General features: G+C 39.4%; 1 protein-coding gene across 2 annotated transcripts in view; it reads right to left on the bottom strand.

Moving 5' to 3' along the window:
• smarca2 (SWI/SNF related BAF chromatin remodeling complex subunit ATPase 2) overlaps positions 1-20,884 on the bottom strand; it is a 97,394-nt gene that overhangs the window by 58,983 nt on the left and 17,527 nt on the right. For both annotated transcript variants that reach the window (XM_079690577.1, XM_079690576.1), the window contains exons 6-15: positions 20,032-20,281; positions 17,075-17,201; positions 16,011-16,184; positions 15,497-15,670; positions 14,827-14,997; positions 9,036-9,083; positions 7,131-7,261; positions 6,288-6,345; positions 5,911-6,020; positions 5,203-5,347 (exon numbers count right to left, since the gene is read on the bottom strand). In XM_079690577.1, the coding sequence (XP_079546703.1) occupies positions 5,203-5,347; positions 5,911-6,020; positions 6,288-6,345; positions 7,131-7,261; positions 9,036-9,083; positions 14,827-14,997; positions 15,497-15,670; positions 16,011-16,184; positions 17,075-17,201; positions 20,032-20,281 (1,388 nt within the window). The remainder of the gene's footprint in view (positions 1-5,202; positions 5,348-5,910; positions 6,021-6,287; positions 6,346-7,130; positions 7,262-9,035; positions 9,084-14,826; positions 14,998-15,496; positions 15,671-16,010; positions 16,185-17,074; positions 17,202-20,031; positions 20,282-20,884) is intronic.

The following is a 20,884-nucleotide window of genomic DNA, read 5'->3' as shown; positions in this document are numbered from 1 at the left end:
GGCGCCTCCCTAGGGAGGTGTTCCAGGCACGTCCAGCTGGGAAGAGACCAAGGGGTAGACCTAGAACCAGATGGAGGGATTATATCTCTTCTCTGGCCTGGGAGCGCCTTGGGATCCCCCAGTCAGAGCTGGTTGATGTGGCCAGGGAAAAGAAAGTTTGGGGCTCTCTGCTGGAACTGCTACCTCCGCGACCCGACCACGGATAAGCGGGAGAAGATGGATGGATGGATGGATGACGGAATTGTAAACAGAATAGCTGAAACTTTAACAAAATAAAGAGTAACTCGGTTACCTCTAATCATTAACCCATGTTTGTATAATGGAGTTAACTCTGTGTGTTGCTGCTAGCATACATAACACCTGACGTGGAAAAGTTACTCGTGGATGGGGCTACAGAGCTGCTAGAAAGACATTCGAACACGGTGCATTCCTCCGTCTGAATGTGGTGCACTTTTGCAAGATGTTTAGACAAATTGCTTGTGTTACCGCCCTAACATGCTAAACTCTTATTGCACTTTTGGCCAGGGCCGGCTCTGACCAATTTGCTGCCCTAGGTAAGATTTTAGCTGGTGCCCCCCCCCCCAAATGCAGACACTCACTATGACTCGCGCGTGTACGGTTGTGGCATGACCACCTAAACTTAAAGATATGGACACAAGATGTGTGCAACTGCATTTAGTTTCCTATCCATTTGAACATGATTTAAGTGGGGGGGACCTCACCTCCTCAAGGGGGAGACCCACGGGAAGACTTTTTTTTTTAATATTGAAGTTAAAAGCATCAATCTTGTGCACTTTGAGAGCAACATTAGGAAATCTATGGATACATCTCTCAATACCCATATGAAACAGAACTATAAACAGATTTTCTTTTTCTTTATGGATATTTTACAAATCACTCCCCTTTCAAACTGTATTCTTGTTTATTAGTAACAACCTGTTCTGTTCTGCAGCACCTCTTTTCACCCTCTGTCTGAAACCAGGGCCCAGTCTGCTCTGATTGGTTAGCTGGCCGTCTCGGTTTTGATCAACTGCTTAGAGTGGCCCTTTAGTCTATCACGTACAATGTGTTGGAGCCCTAGCAAATAAGAGCATGAATGTTACATAGTGATGATGCTTTACAGAAGTAAACAACGGAGTCCAATTGAAGAGTTTCAGGCAGAGGGAGTTTCTCTCCCAGACACTCCCTCTGGAGGGAACTTTGGGATTTTAGCCTCTGCAGACCTTTTATATGCACCAAAAAACATATATAACGCAGTACAAGAAAGGGGACACCTCAAAAAAGCATGATGGGGCCTCTTTAACACACAAGAAGCAAATTAATAATTATTCCTGTATTGACAGTAAAGAATCTGAAGCCATTTTGCTTCAAAGGCCAATATGAACAAGTACATTTTACTAAGTAAGATTTTGCGTATTTCCTTAGACAAACCACTTCTTGGTTTCATTTAATGTAAAAGGCTAAGCCTGCTGTCAAACTGGTGACAGGAATTACCAATCAGGGCCGCTTCAGACAAAGTCATGAAGTCGGGGAACATTTCTCCCAGGTGAGTGATCAAAAGTTGCCCACACTCTCGGAACATGGGTTTTTATTTCCCAATCCTGCAAGCACTTGCGTCATAAAGAGGAGGGAAAAGGAGAAAGGAGGCTCCAAAGTCTTTAACGTGCTATAAATTACTTAAAGCTACAATGGATCGCCCTCATTGTTTCAACCTGCTTAAATGACAAACGACCATCAGATTTTTTTCGTCATTAAAGTATTCCGGTTAACTCAACCTCTGGTCTCACAGCCGACGATTTGTCAAATTATTAAACAGCAGACGTCGCTTCCCAAAGAGCTGCCACAAGATCTCATTTAAAGCCTGCCATGCCATAAATCAAAGGATTACCGGGATTGGAAGAAAGGAAATGTTAGCTGCCTCCAATTGCCAGTTCCCTATCTCTTGTAATACGCCATCTTTCACTGCCATCCACTTTCACTGGGTGTTTCTCAATGTCGAGGACGCTTCCTTGGTAGGACATGTCCCTCCGAGTCAGGTCTTTCAGAGGCTAGGCAAGAATCCTTCCTCTCATTCGGAGAACGAAGAATGGGACAGGTAGCAAGTGTGCAGGTGTGCGTCATATGCGAGAACCCGCCTTCAATTTTCCGCCAAAGATTTTGGAAATTGGTCCGTGCTCAAAGCATTGTGGGGATTTTAAGACCGCAGAGGATACACTGGTGCATCCTCGAAATGTCCAGCAACGAAGGATTTAACTGCATTAGAGCCAGGATTATGAAGTCTCACTGAAAAACAATGTAGGTGCATTGTTACGAGTTACGAACAACTGTCTCTAAAACAGAATGAGATGATTTAGCAGATGTATTTATACATCATGTAAAATACATACAAAATATATATGTATGAGATAAGTGATCAATTAGTCTATCAGCAGAAAATTGATAAATAAAAACTCTCTAGCTCTGGTGGGTATTCGTAAAAAACAAAGGAACTTTCGACCAAGAACTCTAACTTTTTTCTTTTGCACAGAAAAAGGATTGTGTCCGCCATCATTCACAACGGAATAGGAAAACTACAGCTACAAATAACTATTTTATGTGCCTGCAAGTCTTGTTTAATTGTGTATCATCATTTTTAATTATTCTTTCTATGTATTTGCAGGGGCATTAAAAGTAATTACACCAGAGATAGCTAGAAGCTGATTTGCATCCATTGCCTGTGGCAGATTGACAAACAAACAAACAAAACAAAAGACAAGGTACGCAAAACACAAAAATAAAAATCCATCAGTTTGGAATATCAAACAGAATCAGTGTTAGGAATACAAAAAATAGAAGGCAATCATTGGTGATGACAATGTTGTGCTGACGTTAGCTTGCTTTGAGGATGGTTTTAAAAAATGTGAAGCTTCCTGATTGTTGGTGAGAATAGAGCGGTGCTGGAATGAGTCCTACAACAGGGAATAAGCTAGCATTTTAGCCTCCCTCTTCTCAAAGTCAAGTTCAAGTCAAAGTTTAGTTGGGTCCCCGAAAAAAAGGTCTGTGGTTAACACAAAGTTACGAATGTTTTAATAGATACAATACATCAGAAAACATCCCACTGGTGAATGTCTCAAGCTTTTAATAGTCTTAAAAACACAAGATGCTACAAGTGATTAAATGAGACCCTCTAAAGATATCATGCCAAACATTCGCAGCCTTTAGCTTAGCGGTTGTTATGCTTGAGGTAGTCTGTTTATAGCCTAGCGTTAGCTTTTTACACCTGCCGATTGCGTTGACCCTTAAGCTTCAATCAAAATAGTGTTGATATGAAACGTGTGTTTGCAACAGATGTTATTTTCTGCAATAGGTCAGAAAAATGCAATTGCCCTTGCAATGCTGACTTATGGTTCGGCCTACAAAAATAAGTCATCCCTGCACATTCTGCATTTTTCTATTACTTTAACCATGAAAGCAGATTAAGCATTTATTCATTGCACTGGCTTCCTATTAGGTTCCGAATTGATTTTAAACTCCTTTTATTTGTTTTTAAAGCACTAAATGGGCTGGCTCCGGCCTATATAGCAGAACTCCTCCATCACTACACCCGAGCCAGAGCATTAAGGTCGGCTGACCAGCTGCTGCTGGTAGTGCCCAAGACCAGGCTAAAAAATAGAGGTCACCGAGCCTTCGCAGCAGCTGGCCCTAGGCTTACAAATAACAAACAGTTTAAGTTAAAAAGAGCGAGAAAAAAAGTTTAAACTCGCAAGCTGATCAAAACAAATCAGACTTGTCTGGTGTTGGAGTCTCTTGGCAGCGAAGACAAAGACAAACTGTTCAAGAATGGATTGAGTCTCAAAAATGTCCTTCTGCTGAGGTTGAACACAGTTTTAATTACAAGAGAAGCCTTTGCGCTTCCCTACTGATTAAAAAAACACTTCCAAAAACACTTGAACTCAGTTTGACATTGTGGCATAATTTAACTACTGTTTATGCACATGATACTGAAAGATTACAGTGATTCTTTCTCTAAAAATGACATGTGTTTTACTGAACTGTAATTCATATTTTAGTATTTCTTACATTCACATCAGCTGCCATGTCAAATTCAATTGCACTTTTATAATACCTAACTGATGAGTCTAGTGGTTTAGTTCTAAGAAAATAGGTGATATTTATATAAGTATACTGTTTAAGTTTTATTGTGTTTATTGTTTTATTTTACATGTATTTACTCCCATGTAATGTTTGTGTAGCTTTCAGAGGCTAAAACTTACATTTCATTCTGATCATTTCTGTTGAAAAAATTAACAATGTTGAACCTTTAAGATTTTGGCAAAGATTACAAATTACTTTTTGATATAAAGCGAAGTAATAAGTGAAATATAAAATGTGGATGTCTTTACTTCTTTTATTAAAAAAGTTGTTTTGCAGAAAGATGGTAACAATTCAATCAGAATCTCATTTAAAAAAAATTGCAGGTTTATATTGAAAATTGAAAATAGCCAAAAGCAGTAACGAAATCAAAGTGTGTGTGTGTGTGTGTGTGTGTGTGTGTGTGTGTGTGTGTGTGTGTGTGTGTGTGTGTGTGTGTGTGTGTGTGTGTGTACACAGCCGTGACAATCACTACAGTTAGTTCTCTAGGTAGAAAGAACGGGCGGCAATTTAACTGACATGAACTTCAGGTCAGGAGAGCAGTGATGGTCAATGATGATGCCGTTATAACACCAGTTGTTATGTACGTACATACAGAGACCCCCCCTCGGCTCTTACCAGAGTCCTTACTGAACATTTACTGAAGTACTGAAGTATATCAAAGTACTTGAGATTTACCTGAGTATTTGGGATTGTATGCAACTTTAGGAGGTGTGTCCACGTCGCGTATTTCTGCCAGAAAAATGTGCCGTGTGGTAGGGCTGCTCGATTATGGCAAAAATCATAATCTCGATTATTTGGGTCAATAATTGATATCACGATTATTAAAAACGATTATCTATTTACTTTGGAAACATCAATTTATTGAAAAAAAACATGTGAACAGTTTTTAACAGTTGATTACTGAAAACTGAAAAAACAAAACAATTTGTTTTAATTAATACAAAAAATAATCGTTTTATTTCGATTATGTTGTTTTCATAATCGTTGCACGCCAAAATATGTGTGTGTGTGTGTGTGTGTGTGTGTGTGTGTGTGTGTGTGTATGTGTGTGTGTGTGTGTGTGTGTACCTGGTAATGTTTGAGTGTGCCATTGATCAGCAGCGTTGACTGCTTCTCCACCCTCTCAATGACAGCGTGGGCGGCACCGTAGTAAGACGCGGTGCTGGTTTGTCCGGTAGGAACACTGTACTCATCGTCCACCTGAATGGCCGACCTGAATGTGTCATGTAAAAGAGAAGAGAATCAAAAAAAGGAAAGCGGGTGTCTTTCCCTCATCTCGGTGTCTACTATTTGGACCTCCTCCCTCCTAAGCACCCGTTGGGAATATCCGAAGACTGTTATTGGTTTTGTAAAAAAAAATCGATCTTTTAATGTTTACTTTGATTTTAATTTATATTTTCTCTAATTAGATTTAATTACATATTGTATTCTTTTTAATTATTGTTTGTTTGTTTGTTTATATTTTTGATTCATATTTGTTGTATAAAACTTGAATGAAGTGTTTTTGTAAAGTGTCTTGGAGTACCTAGAAAGGCACAATAAATATATAAAATGTGTATTCTAATTATTAATAATAACAATAAGAAATTATTGTTATTGCTTCTTCTTATTAAATCATATTATTATTATTAATATATTTATTAATAATTCCACTTGGTAAAAACAAAAAAAAATGTTTAAGCTAAAGATTGGACTTCTGTTTGCAGCTGATAGAGGAAAAAGGTGCTCTGCAGTAAATCTGACAAAGTGTGATGTATAGTAACCATAATACATTACAGAATAATATCCGTGGGATCAGCGACAAACTCCTCAATTCCACTAGGATCGATTATCTTCCTTTCTTCAATTTCTTCTTTTCTTTCAGCTTTGGCCCCCTCCTCTTCATCCTTGTATGATAAAACATGACATGAGGGAACACTTAATATATTAACAACAGCAGAGACGGAAGTAGCTCTGAAGATGATTACTGAAGTGCATACAGCTACAGCCCCCTGGTGGATGTTGATGTGTGGTCAGTGTGTGTGCAGTTGTTCTGACTGTGAAGTGGCTGAAATGCTTATTAATAAGGTTTGAATGATTTGAATCAGGGCAGCAGAGTGATGCTGATCTGACATCATCCTCTGTGGGATCTCACTAATGAGAAAGTGACTGACCTCCTCCTCAAACTCTGAGCTGCTCTCCTCACTGTCCGACCGCGGGGCCACCTCATACCTGATATATAGAGGAGGAAAAACAATGGAAAAAGAAAGTAGAGTTACTATATTTATTTTCTGTCAGGCACACATCAAAATAATGAACACGGCAGAATTACCAAGCAGCAATCTAAACCTGCCAGGAAACGGGCTTTCTTACTTTATTTAGGGTGTTGAATCCTTGACATACTATATATGACTTTAAAATGTAAGAACCTCACAATGCTGTCCTTATAAACATGTTAGATCACAGCATGTCTGCAAAAATGTAGCCTTATTTAAAAGAAAAAAAAAGGCAAAATAGTGCCATCTGACTGAACTCACAATATGAACTCATTGACTAAAATGCCCTTGACATGCCCTTACACATTCATAAACTAAGCCTGTTTTATTTATTATAAAGACGTTTTAGGGATGTGTGCTCATTCAAAGTTAGTGTGATGAAGAACTGAAAGGCGGTTCATTTAAAAAAAATGTTATAGGCAACCAGTGCCTTTTTTAAAGTGTCAGTGATGAAAGGGGGAAACACACGGCAAATGGTCCTACGCATGGGGGCCGAGCCCGAGTACACGCCACATCTACCAACTGAGCTATACAGCAGCCCGCAGTATAATAATATCTTGATTAAAGATGTATTTGTTTCCCTGAAAGATCACCAGAGAAGATCAGTATCGGCATTTGCCACATTGTTATTCTAAACATCGGTGTTGGGGATTGGCTGACAAAAGTGAATTTGTTACATCCCTTCTAACATCCCTTTTATTTGTCAGAGGTTGACAACAGTAGAGAGTGCTTCTTCCTCACCCAGGGTTCATCTCGAGCCAGGCCTCCAGCTGGCCGGATTTGGGAGCATCAGTTCCCTGCAAAACTTTCCCGGTCTCCGTCTGAATGACTTTGACCGGCAGCTCACTCGTCTGGCTGCTCTCGTCCATGGGCTGCAGGAACAACAAACCACAAGGTTGTAAACAATGTTTTTAGCATTTTAACAGAACCCATCAATTTTCAAAACATACTCGTGTTCTCTAAAGCATGTAAGATGTTAGGCTTTAGCATAATTAATTGAACGTCTCAGTCATCCAGACATACGAGCAATAAACTACATTATCTCAACAAATGGAGGTGAACTCTTTATTTCATAGCTGCTGATCTTTTGCTGTTTGCATGGATGCATATGCTAACAAACATTTTGTATAAGCAATTTATAACTTGATGTAAATATTGGATGATCAGATCGACAATAGAGGAAGTAGGAGAACATTGGCCCCTGTTGTTTCCCTGAAAAGAGGAACTAAAAGTTATAAAACAATAATCAGAATAAGCAACTCTTTTAAATGTAAAGGTTTTGTCATTTGACAAAACCCCAGACATCTATTTTCCTCATGTCTTTATCAAACATTTGCTCTGCGCTCTTCCCCTTCTTCTTCTAGCTTAAGGCACTGGATCTATATTTGCTGGGTTGCCTTGCGTGTGAGCATTGAACTCACTTAAATCAATGTACATAAATGCTCGTTATTATTGAAAATTGGCATTTGTTAATCATGCATTTCATAATTTCAGCAAGTTGCCGTGGTGATGATGAATTGATCTGGACATTTCCCGTGTTTTCAGTTCTGTTCCTAACTCACTTATTCTTGTTTGAAATGCTGCAAGGAGTGATAATATGATATCATGATTCATTAGCATGCAACATTTAGGATTTCAACCACTGAGGGATTTAATGAGTCTTTTTAAACTTTAGCGTATCTATTCCTAACAGGAGACAAAGGTAGCTCAATTCAAATCTGAGGCAGGCTGTAAGGGAGAATAAACAATGGAGTTTATTTGTTGCATTATTTACAAGAGGTGGATTTTCTTTGAAAGTACCATCAACTAGGGTTCAGACAGCCTTTGAAAGGATTATTATTATTTGATATGATTTCTCTTTTCATTTCTGCCAGAGCACATTTAGAATGCTGAAGTCAAGTGCGGGTTTGGTTTCCGCAGCCATAATAACCTTCTCAGTAAGCAGCAGAGCAGTAAATATCACCAGGAGATTACCGCGATAGTTATATATCCTCAAGAGATCCATCAATGAATCAGGTAGGAATGTGAGATTCAAAATGCTGTTTGAATGACCTTCTTACTGTTCTGTCTTCTTATAATTAAGGGGGGACATTTAAACTATTGTTTTATGCTATTATGTTGAACTTGTGACTAAACAGTAGCATGTTTACACATCCAGCACCACATGAGTAGTCATTTAGAGTTATGTCCATCTGATGAATAAAAGACAACTATTTAATAGCTTTTAGCTCAATTTTGGTCACCACCAATTTCCACAGGAGTATCCGGCGCCTTTTCTGCTAAACACTCCTGTCTACCAGCTAGTTGTGTTACTGAGTCCATCTGCTGTTTAATGCTGAGCAGGTTGTGAAAACAAGGTTTTTCAGAAGTTTCACAATGAAAACTGTTTTCTGCTACTGCCCAAAATGCTATGAAAGCTGTAAGAGCGAAACAAAAAAGTAAAGTTGTGGGCTCGATTTAAAAAGCTTTGTTAAAGTGGAGATGCAGATCAACAAACTCTTCTACATCATCACATGTTTTACCTGGTTATTAGAATAAGATAATAGCAGATTCAAACGAGCGGGTACACAGTATTTTATGACCAAAAATGTCAAAAGAAATACAATAACAAAGCAACAAATAACAACTTAAAGCTCTGCAGCTCACCTCTCCATCAGGTCCAATAGCGCTGGTGCCCTCACCGTCTCCATCCACCTTCGAAACATGAAATACAAGCAATTAGCTGACATATCATATGGATCTCAGAAAATAACTCGGTGGGTGGCAAACACGTTTTTGATACTTGTTTGCCGGAAATAAACAGCTAAGTTTCATAACTTTGCGTCACCATTGCTAAGCTAACAGCGGCTAATAATGTGATGACGTTTAGTAGCCTCATGTAGGCCCTGGTTAGCAATCACCTTTTTTAAGCAAAGTCAAATCTTCAGACACTACTAGAGGGGTATTTACTAACGTATTTTATATCGTAGGACAAAACGTGAAAATCTTGTAAGCTTGTATTAACCCCAGCCATTTTTTCAGGCATCCAATCAACAATTTTTAAAACAAGCATTAAAAAAACATTGATTTAGAGACAAAGGAACCTGGATGTAATAGATTCGTAACTCATTTCCAGGATTAGGACTTACTCTAAAATGCCAACTTTCCCTCCATTACTCCATTAAAGAGCAAAGAAGAGCTCTCCAATGGAATGATCAAGAATCATGTAGGGTTATGTGTTTATGTAGGTCAGCGGTTCTCAAACTGTGGTCCGCGGATATGCAAACTGTAAAAATAAGTACATACCGGTATGTAAACGTAGTGTTAAAACGCAGATATTTGTTATCGTTAATTATGGACAACACTTCATTTCACCACTGGTTACCCATCGTTACGTGTGCGCGTGCAAAACCACAAACATGGATCGGTGGCTAGCATCAGGTTCTCTGAAGAGAAAAGAGGTTAACGTTATTGTTAATGAAGATAATGACAGTGAGTCGGAGGCATCTACAAGACAGATTCCGCAGAAAAAAACAAAGAAAGGGAAGATTAAGAGAAAATACAAACTACTTGGAACTGGGATTTACCTACATAGGCACTGAAGATGAGCCTTTGCCAGTATGCGTTCTGTGCTACGAGACACTGGCTAACGAGAGCCTAAAACCAGCTAATCTTCGCCGTCAATCTTGAAATCTGGCACTACGTTTATATATGTACTTATTTTTAGGGTTTGCATATGAGGTGGTCCGCGAGAATCCTTGATAATAAAAAAGTGGTCTGCAAAAGTGCTGTCACGATACCAACATTTTGGTTATGATACCGATACCAAGTCAAGAATTGCGATTCCGATTCTTTTTCGATACTTTTCTTAAAAAAAGGGAAACAGTCTTAAATGTAATTATTGTGCTTTATTTCACACCAGAACCATAACACAAACTTTTAAACAATGAGAACAATAAACAAAATAAATGACAATAATTCGTATTAAATAAAATTAAGCATCATCTCAAACAACTTTTTTGTTTTATATTTTATTAACATGTACATGTCATGTGACAGTAATATAAATAATTATTGACAAAATGTATATTGCAGATGTTAGCCACATTGGTAAAAGATAGCCATATTAGACAGTTATCATTGCCATTAATTGCCTCGTCAAAAGCGAAAACGTTCGTTTGTCACAAAATAAATTACACTTATTTGACTTAGCTTTGAGGGCATGGGCTTGAGCATGATGTAATTATGCTATCTACCACATTCGCTAACCTGTCTGTCTTTAAATTCTTTAAACAGCTCTGGATGCCGGTGTTGCAGTATAAGTTGAGTCATGACAACTGGCGACATTCTATTATTTTCGTCATAGGAATCCGGGGCGTTTACATTGAGGACCCATTGTTTACTTACCAGCAAAGAAACATCGTTTGTCGTTTACGTTCATCTTTTGCTATATCTGCCTTCCTAAGATCACTTTGCTGCACATTCAGTACTCGTATATGAGGTTGTGGGTGAGAGGCCGATATCGTGACGCTTACAGGGAGGTATCGAACATTACAAAGTAGGTGACTGTGTGGATGCCTGTTCAAAACATTGCAAACTTCAATAAATCATTTAAATTATATATTTGTGTCCGACTTTCATTTGTTCATCGTTCTTAATGTGATGTATATTAGCTTTGATAGCTGTCCATACCTTCAGACAGCCTAAAAGTAAAACACAAGTTGTTTATTCACAGCCCGAACGCTCATCGAGATGACTGGATCGGTCATGACAACTTGTGATCAGCTCCGATTAAATTGTGATATCAATTCTGTAGCTAACCTCCAGGGAGCACGTTTATTTTATGAAATACCTGTATCCCTCTCATCACAACAAGACTCTACACTGTGCAGGAAAAACAATTACATACATGAAAATAACCTTGATGCATGGGAATTAAACACACAAACTATCTTCCGTGGCTATACTGATATGTCACAGTAACGGTAAACCACAGAAAAGTAAGTCCAGCGGGGCACAAGTTGAATACATATAATACGGTAGTTCTATTATGCCTTTAAGCCTATACGTTTAACCCATAAGAACCCGGACCCATTTCTACTTTTGGGGAAATTAAGGGGAACGTCATTTAGACTAAATAGACACATTTCTGACAAGTAACCCCCCCTAGTGTCAAATATCTGGGCTTTAATGGTAAAGTAACTCTTATTTATAACTTAATTAACAAGGATGATGGTTTGGTTTGCATTTGTTTGAACATACTATGAATTGAAGAATAAAGCATATGTTAACTAAATATAATTGAATCAGCTAAATTAACTGACCAGACCATAATCATATTTCTAATTGTGCATATATGTCACTCCGGGTTTACTGTGAATGTTTAGAGTTAAAGTCCCGATGTGACACCATGTGTCACAGCAATATTTATGGCATTTGTTTCATATCAATTTCATCAAGAAATGTTTCCACAACGGGTTAAATGTAATCAGAATCAGAATACCTTTATTCGTCCCACAGAGGGGACATTTACATTTGTTACAGCAGAAAAGAGCCGAAGACAGCTTAATGTTTAACAAATGACATGTCATGTAAGCATGTTTATTCTTAAATGGCTTGAATATTAACTTTAGCAACAAAAAACCTTTCCAAATCTAGCTAGTTCTGTCACATGTTTTAGCCTGACACATGGACATCTTGGACATGTTGTTATGGGAAGACAAAAGCAAATGACAAGGACCATGACCCCAGACTGTTCAGTGTGTGTCACTTAGGGACTTCATGAGATAAAAAAGGCTAACGCTGTATAAGGAACTTTCCAGAACATTAAAATTTCATGTGACACCCGTGTCTAAGCAATTCTGTCTGTCTTCCGTGTTCCTGTTGTTATTTACTTCCTCTCTGCCTTCTTCTGATGATTTATCTGTTAGTTTGTGTGTTTAATTCCCATGCATCAAGGTTATTTTCATGTATGTAATTGTTTTTCCTGCACAGTGTAGAGTCTTGTTGTGATGAGAGGGATACAGGTATTTCATAAAATAAACGTGCTCCCTGGAGGTTAGCTACAGAATTGATATCACAATTTAATCGGAGCTGATCACAAGTTGTCATGACTGATCCAGTCATCTCGATGAGCGTTCGGGCTGTGAATAAACAACTTGTGTCTTACTTTTAGGCTGTCTGAAGGTATGGACAGCTATCAAAGCTACTATACATCACATTAAGAACGATGAACAAATGAAAGTCGGACACAAATATATAATTTAAATGATTTATTGAAGTTTGCAATGTTTTGAACAGGCATCCACACAGTCACCTACTTTGTAATGTTCGATACCTCCCTGTAAGCGTCACGATATCGGCCTCTCACCCACAACCTCACATACGAGTACTGAATGTGCAGCAAAGTGATCTTAGGAAGGCAGATATAGCAAAAGATGAACGTAAACGACAAACGATGTTTCTTTCCTGGTAAGTCAACAATGGGTCCTCAATGTACACGCCCCGGATTCCTATGACGAAAATAATAGAATTTCGCCAGTTGTCATGACTCAACTTATACTGCAACACCGGTCGGCGGGTGCTTAGCCAAGTTTGATGTGTTGGCTCCCTTGGTTTGCAGGGATCTAAAACATTTCTCACAGACAGGCCTCGTGGTGTCCGTAGGCTTGCCCTCACTGTCAGAGATATAGCTCAAATACTTCCAAATTTCGCTTCTGGCGTCTTTTTTGTCAACAAGCCGAGGCGCAGCGGCAGTTGCACTCCCACTTGCAGCCATGCTTCTCGTTTAGTTTTCTCACATGCTCTGGCAGCTAGCGCGTGGCCGCGTGCACGAGAGAGGGGAGGGACTTAGAATGTGCTTGAGAGCGGCGGGACTGCAGGCACGGCTGCAGTGCAGGGAGTGGAAGCAGAGCGCTGAACACACACGGCTCTTATTAAAACGGCGCTTTCTCACCGGAGTACTTTTCCCCGTCATTCTTAAAGTACCGATACTAATGAAACGGAGGAATCGTAATGTTTTTAACGGCAGGGTATCGCGGTACCTTTCAAGTATCGGTACACCGTGCATTGTGCAACACCAGTCTGCATAAACAAAAAGTTTGAGAACCCCTGATGTAGGTGATACTCCAAGGATCGTTATCACACACACTCAACTGAGGTGGCAACATATGTGTTCATACAAAAGCCTTTAGAAATGACATCAATGTCATCTCAGACCAGGGGGCCAAGAAGGGCTGAGAGTCTGCAGGTGGTCGTTCCAGTCAAAGATGACACCAGAGGAGTTCACTGATTGTTTCTGCCTCTCAACGAAGGTGTGAAATGATGTCGGGTAGTGTGTATTCTCACCCCACAGTGTCACTGAGTCTGACCATCACCTCAGTGTCTACTGGAAAATAATGAACCATGAAGGTGGTTATAAGCAGGGGTGCACATAAGTGGTACGCAGGTACGCATGCGCGGCAATAATCTGAAATGCGTACCGTCACTTGTGTCACAAAGCGCATTTGCGTACCGACGTACTTGTGAAGCTTTTTCAGAAGGCGGTTAGATCACCGGACGACAGAGTCGGTTTCCGTGTGCACAGACAGGGCTGCTGTTAACGTCGGTCTGTACAGCAGCACTGCGCTAAAACAGCTGATCACAACGTTCACACGCTCTGTGGTTCCCCCTCCCCCCCGTTGACATTCACACACTAGCAACCCCCCCCCACGTTGACATTCGCGATACAGAGGGCTTCATACTCCATGTGACGACTTCGTCACTGTGGACTGACGTCTTTGGGCCGGGTGATATTGCACTTTATTAGCGTGATTGCACAGTACAGTTAACATTGCGTATTTGCACATAATTTATACTAATTATTGAAGTAGTATTTTTTTTAACTGATTAAACTGTATTTATTGAAATGTCGTCTGGATGCTGGGATAAGGATGACAGCGGTTGAGTGTAATGAGGGTGCAAATAATATGTTGAATGTCTGTGGCTGATGATTGTGTGCACCTATGCCCCTGGGTTGTCTCCTCCCACCTCACCTGTGATTAATTGCTCCCCCCTCACCTGTGTCTATTTAGTCTGTATATTTAAGTGCTGTTTCTTGTAGTGCTGGGAGAGTGAGTGTGTGTGAGATCCTTGTGGCTACAGGATGTGAGAAAGGAAAACAGCACGATTGAAGCTGTGAACTTGGTGCACATCATTGAATAAATGCCCACGTCGGGTTACATTTTTGGACGTTCTGTCTCTGCCTCCTTGCTTGGTCTGGGCCGCTCAACGCTCAGTCTCACACTCCACTAGCAGAAGGTGATGAGAGGCGCACTTGCTCTTTTCATGTTTTTCTTTCTGACTCAGACAAGGTAAAACCTTGGGTCTTCAGAACCTAGTAGAATACAAATCAAATATCCATAGGCATTTAAAGAAGATTTCTGTGAAAAAGAACCACCTGACCTTTTTCTATTCCTACCTTCTTTTTCTTCTTCTTCTTTTTCTTGTCCTTGGCAGCCTGGGCAGCTTTGTGTTCGTACACCAGGGTGGTGAGGTTAGCCACGTATTCATCCGTCTGCTGCAGCAAGTAGGCCAGACGCTTGTCTTTCTTTTGGTCAATTAGCTTTCGGTAGCCTTCCTCATCTTCTGCCTGAGTGGGGGACAGGATGTTCATTATTGTGCTGTGTTATGGACAAGTTCCTTACATCAATCTAGCAAAAGCTCAAATCCATATAAAACCCACATATTTGTTCTAGTTGATCATAAAGTAGTTCTTATATTTTGATGAATTCCTCAATAGTGATATAAACACATTTTGGATTGGAAAAATATTCAAAGTTTCATTGAAAAAGTAATATGATAGATAAAGGCGCTCTATAATGCTTTTGGGGGGTTTGCAGTGACAAATAGCTTTGGTTTTATATATGAGTTGATTCAATTTATTAATTTTTAAGTTAAGATTTACAAGAAATGTTTTAACTGTGTGGTAGAAAGCTAGGGTAAGAAGTGCTTTGAAACTAATGTATTTATTTAATCCTTATCCAAGTTGTCCCTCTGTGTGTCTTTCATCTCCAAAACTCTTAGGGATATAAAGTATTTGCTTCTTAAAAGGTGTGATATAATATATATTTGGACTTTCAGGTCCTTACCATGAGCCTCCTCATCCTCTCCTTCTCGATTCTCTCAGTCTCCTTCTTCTGCTCCCTCTCTGTGTTGGTGTGCCAGGTGGCGATGGATCTGGTGAGCTTCTGCATTTTTCCAGAAATCGAGCGGTGATACTCTTTGAAGTCCTTTGCATGCTGAAGGATGCTGTTGAGATATTCCTGAAAAGCAAGTAACAAAGTGTTAGAAGGACTTTCACAACATTGCATACTAGTGAAATAATGAAGCATTGTGATGCCAGACTCCACTTTCTCTGTCATCACGCAGGTTTAGTTGTAACTGTCGATGTTGACTTTTAAGAAACAATCTTTCTGATAGCTGTCGTGTTTCTCTTCTTTATCTTTAAACATCAGCTCTAAGAATAGCATTTTCAATCAAAATCTTAGTTATGATGATACCTCTTGTTTCGAGGGCATTCACACGAGACTACACAAGACCATTTTTGTTTTTTGGAACCACTTCTGCTCCTCTCCGAACATGTTTACGAACACTGTGGATCACCTGGTGTTTCTGTCTGCGCTTCTTCTCCTGCTCCAGCTTCTGCTGCTTCTCCAGCTTCTCCGTCATGCGCGCCTCCCTCAGCGTCTGCCTCTTGCTGCGTCTGTAAGCCTTTGAGTTGAGGGCCGTCTCCAGGGTGGTGTCTCGCCTCATGCACGCCACCACGTCCTGTCTCAGCTGGAGATAGGCATGGATTGGATGTATCAATAATGTCAGAACTGTACATGTGAGCAGTAAACTTATATCGCAGGCAGAATTGATATAAATCGAATCCATCGGAAGCTTATGAGACATCATTACACGTGTAATAGCCTGGGATATTCAATTAAGTTAGTAAGTTATTTTCCTTAAAAAAGGTAAAGATTTAGAAGTGCCGTGTGGCAGAGAGCAAAACGAGAAACACTCAATTAAATATGGTTTCCTTTTCTACAGAGAATCTACCAGGACATCTTCCTTGATGGTGCAGCTGGTATCACAGACAGGAAACACGCCATACTTGAATCCATTTCTTTACCTTTACCTATGTAATCTAGAAGTTCATTCTAAACTAAAGAAAAAAAGCCACATGTTCTAATAATTTGTGTTTTCAATGACTGGAAAATGGTAAACCATTGCTATTTAGGATTTATGGCAACCCTGTAACTAACTATTTTATATTACGTGCATTGAGTTATTCTGTAACACAATAACACACAGCTGTAACTGCAGGGACTCATAGCAACTACGGCTAAGTAAATTAAGGTGTATAAACAACTAAACTGTCTAGATATCACTACAATACAAATAAAATTGCATAATTGTGTTAATTACAATATTATACAGGAAAAACGAATTTGAACTATCTCTTTTACCCTTTTGTATCATAAGAAAATAAAATGTAATTTAAAAGTCAACTCAGACAACTAACGCCTACTGTTTAGATTTGATGTAAGGAATCAATTGGGAGCCAAGCAATGTGTCCTGACAGGGTAAATGTTTGACTCCATCAACTGTGAGTTATACATCAACTGAGTAGATGAATATTCTGTGCGGTCATGTTGAACATGAGTGGACCCACTGCTATGTACCTGCCGCTGGAAGTTGAGCAGACGCAGGGCCTTGAGCTCCACTGTGGCTTTATTCCTCAGGTCGGGGGCGAGAGAGCCGGGCAAACTTTCCAGCTCCTGGATTCGATGAGCAATCCGAGCCTGCAACCTGGGGAGCATTAAGACGATGGTAAATCAAACAGTAACAACCACCCTGGAGAGAAACTCACTTTACTTAAACAACCTCAGTCACGTAAATGATCTCTTCATCAACCAGTGGATCTCTGAAGAATAAACTAAACAAAGAAAAAAAATGATGTTCTGAAGGTGGCATGACAAGAGATTGTATCCGTTATCATCATTTGCTCTACAGCACAGTGAGCATTTCAGAAAGCAGGGTGTTTTTTTAAATGTGTCCATGCATTATTCTCTGGGAGATTTAATTCATTTATTGCTGTTTTGTAAGACTTCCCAAATCGACAATATGTGGCTGGAATGGGACTAGGAAATAAAAAAACATTGAACCTGTACTGAAATAAACAACTGGCTTCAGGTATATCATGGAATGGATTTTTAAAGAATGTCTGTTTGTCTACAATTCCCTAAATGTTATGGACCCTAAATATATTTCTGTCCTGCTCACTGATCAGATCCCTCATCGTAAGTGTCTCCCGAATAAACCTAGAATTAAAAACGTAATCAAAAGGTGCATAAATTAGGAATAGGACAGGTTATAAAGAACATTATTTAAAATTAAATTAGATATATTTGTATCCATCCCAAATTGGGCATTTGTGTTGTCTCGGCAGCATGTTAACAGGCATTCGCATGAGTAAAACATAAAATAAAATAATATTCAAATAAAAATAAAATACAAAATAAACAAAGATTTCAACAGGAACAAAATATCTATTTACAAGCAAGTATGTCAATATATAATACACAATACAAAATATACATATCAAATATTTATGTATTTGGGTCTGAGCGTTGGGTGGTTGGCGGAATTAATTTATAAAAATACTCCAAAAGTAATTTATATGGAGTATTGCATATTGTAGTTATTTGTTTTTTATCTCCTGTTTTACTGTAAAGAACATTGAGTTTATTGTGTATGAAATGTGTTATACAAATGAAATCGACTTGTTATAATAAATGCACACTTGGGATCAAACTGAACTGTTCTCCACCTCCTGAGTCTGGATGGCAGAAGCTCCTCCTCCCTCTGAGACACCACAATAATGCTAATGCATGTTTTCAAGCTTTCACACAGAGTTGACCTAGATAGGGATGACTAAAGTCGTTGTGTACTGAATTAATTGAGCCCAAACTTTCTATCTACAAAGTGATAACGATTTGAAGTGAACAGCAAAAGTATGGAAAAGTTTACCAAAAAAAAGTGTCAGTGAAAATATCAAGGCTGCTATTATTGATTTTTTTAAACTTTTTAAATAGGAAAGTATATTGGCAGACTGAAAAGAATGCCAGAGAAAGAGGTATGATATGCAACGAGGTAAAATAAAATGTTAGATAAAGTTATATATACGACTTAACCAAAAATTAATAAAACCCATTTATGGAAAATGAGATCTTTGGACGATTAAGTTAGTGTTATTGACGGATTTATTTTCAAACGGCAGATCCTAGTACGTGGCCTCGCAGAATCAGGAGTGTTATGAAGGTACCATCATACGGATTTGAGCTAGAGCTATATTAATAGATAATGGCTCACTGCAGATGCTTCAGTATGGGCGTTTGGGTAAAGTAAAGTAAAGCTGGAGCGCAGAAATGCACGAGGCGTGAGGTTAACTTTCTGAATCGTCAATCTAAAAGCCCTGATAAGCAGCATGGATGTATAAAGACAACTGGATACAATACTATTATATTAATGACTTAATACGTCAACATATGGATGCACTTAAACCCCATCTTAAACCAGAAAAAACACAGGCCAATATAACTTTAAAAGAGTTTCCTGAATGACCATATCATGATAGGCCTCAAAAGCTTGTATTTGACACCTATATGACTTCTTTAAGTAAGATCTAGATATTGAAGGACTCACCTTTAAAGGTGGATGAGCATCTTTGTTCAACAACACCGGCTTCCTTGTCACTAAAGTTGTTCAGACACAGGTACTATCATTATGTAATCAGTAGTATTCTCATGTAGCTTACCCTCAATGCATACTAGCCAGAGGGGGAACATCGGACAATAATTGATAAGCTCTGACTGTATTGTTTTGATCACTCAACTGTCAGGTGCCTCAGATGTGAATCAATAAGTAAAGGCTGCTGTGTTTATTCCCCGGCAGCATGTTCAGATTGCATAATTGGACGGACATTGTGAAGAGAGGTCAGCTTTCAAAGGTGATCTGAGAGCATGTACAGATTCTCAAAACAAGAGTCTTGAAAGTTATATGAAGGAAGACAAACCAAAGCAAGAAGGCCTGCGAGCCGTCCTCACATCTCCATCAGCCGTGTTTGTTTTCAGAATAGGATTCAGCCTGTGGGCTTTTATCTCAGGGGAGATTGGTCATTTGTGTGTACAGAAGCTACATCAAAACCATATGGGCTCACAAACAATCCACAAAACACTATCCATTTCACAGGTATAAGGATACCTGGGTGGGATGGGTACTGAAATCTGGCGTTTCAAAGGATTGATGATCTCCAACGTTAACTGTTCTTTCATCAGTTCTTTTGACCGTTATGTTGTTATTTATTTTCACGCAACAGCCAATACCTTTTTACGAACATAAACGTGTAAACATGTAAAAAAGCAGCATTTCCATTTGCTCTGTTTGCAGCCTCTCATTCACCCTTCTGATGTTTTACATAAGCAGAGTGCGTTAGCTCTGTTAATGGTTCATTGTAATAAAAAAGCTAACACAAGCGGTCCAGATTTGTTTTGTTAAGAGCTCAACGTTCTTTGTAGATCTCACCTCAGCAAAAATGCTTATGAAGTTAAGATAATAATAGCGTGGTAAAGATAGATACCTGTACTCTCTCTCTTGCAGGATCCCCACTGGGTCCAGGCCCTGGGGCTTCTGGATGGGCGTGATGCGGTTCTGTTTCTGCATCTGGAGCATGGGGGACACCTGCTGACCTGGAGGCTGGGGGGTCAGTGAACTGCCAGGCATGGGCCCGGCTGGCACAGCAGAGGCCTGGGGGGGTGCAGGGGACGGGCGTCCACTGGGAATAGGAGTGAGGTGCTTCTGGGCGTTGGCTTGATTTTCAACACCCTGACCTGGAGACCAAACACTTTGTCTGTTATTGGGTCACAGACATGGTGAAAATCTATTTATAAAAAGCAAAAAAATAACAAAACAGATGCTCCTGATGCAAGGTAAAGCAAAACACTTCCCACAACAGAGATTATAGATTTACACCCAAATAAAGTCGAGTCGCCCACATTTTTTAAAACCCTTAAACCGTATGATCCTAATAATTAAAGGTGAGCTGGCAATACAGGTTTGATCTTGGAGCAATGACAATAAAGGCATGCTTTTGAACTTTAACAAAATAATGTGTTTTTTTGATCACCAATACAGTAGCAGAAATCGCAGGTCGACAATGGGGCTCGACGTAGACTGATCTTTAAAGAAATTATTTTTTTCCGGATAAGCAGGTACACAGCAAAGAGGGTTTCTTCAGTCCAGTGGAACAAGTACCATGTCTTTTCTAAAGGGGCCCTATTATGCTAATTGTCAGGTTTCATAATTGTATGTTGTGTCTCTACTGCAGTGGTTCTCAAACTTTTTCTGTCAGGCCCCCCCTTTGGAGAAAAAAAAACGTTGGGCCCCCCCAACACAAATATTCAGGCTCAGTGGCAGCGCCAGAGATTTATTTT

This window comes from Notothenia rossii (assembly GCF_949606895.1).
Source record: "Notothenia rossii genome assembly, chromosome: 6".
NCBI classification, from domain to species: domain Eukaryota; kingdom Metazoa; phylum Chordata; class Actinopteri; order Perciformes; family Nototheniidae; genus Notothenia; species Notothenia rossii.
This window is presented reverse-complemented; position numbering and strand designations above follow the sequence as displayed.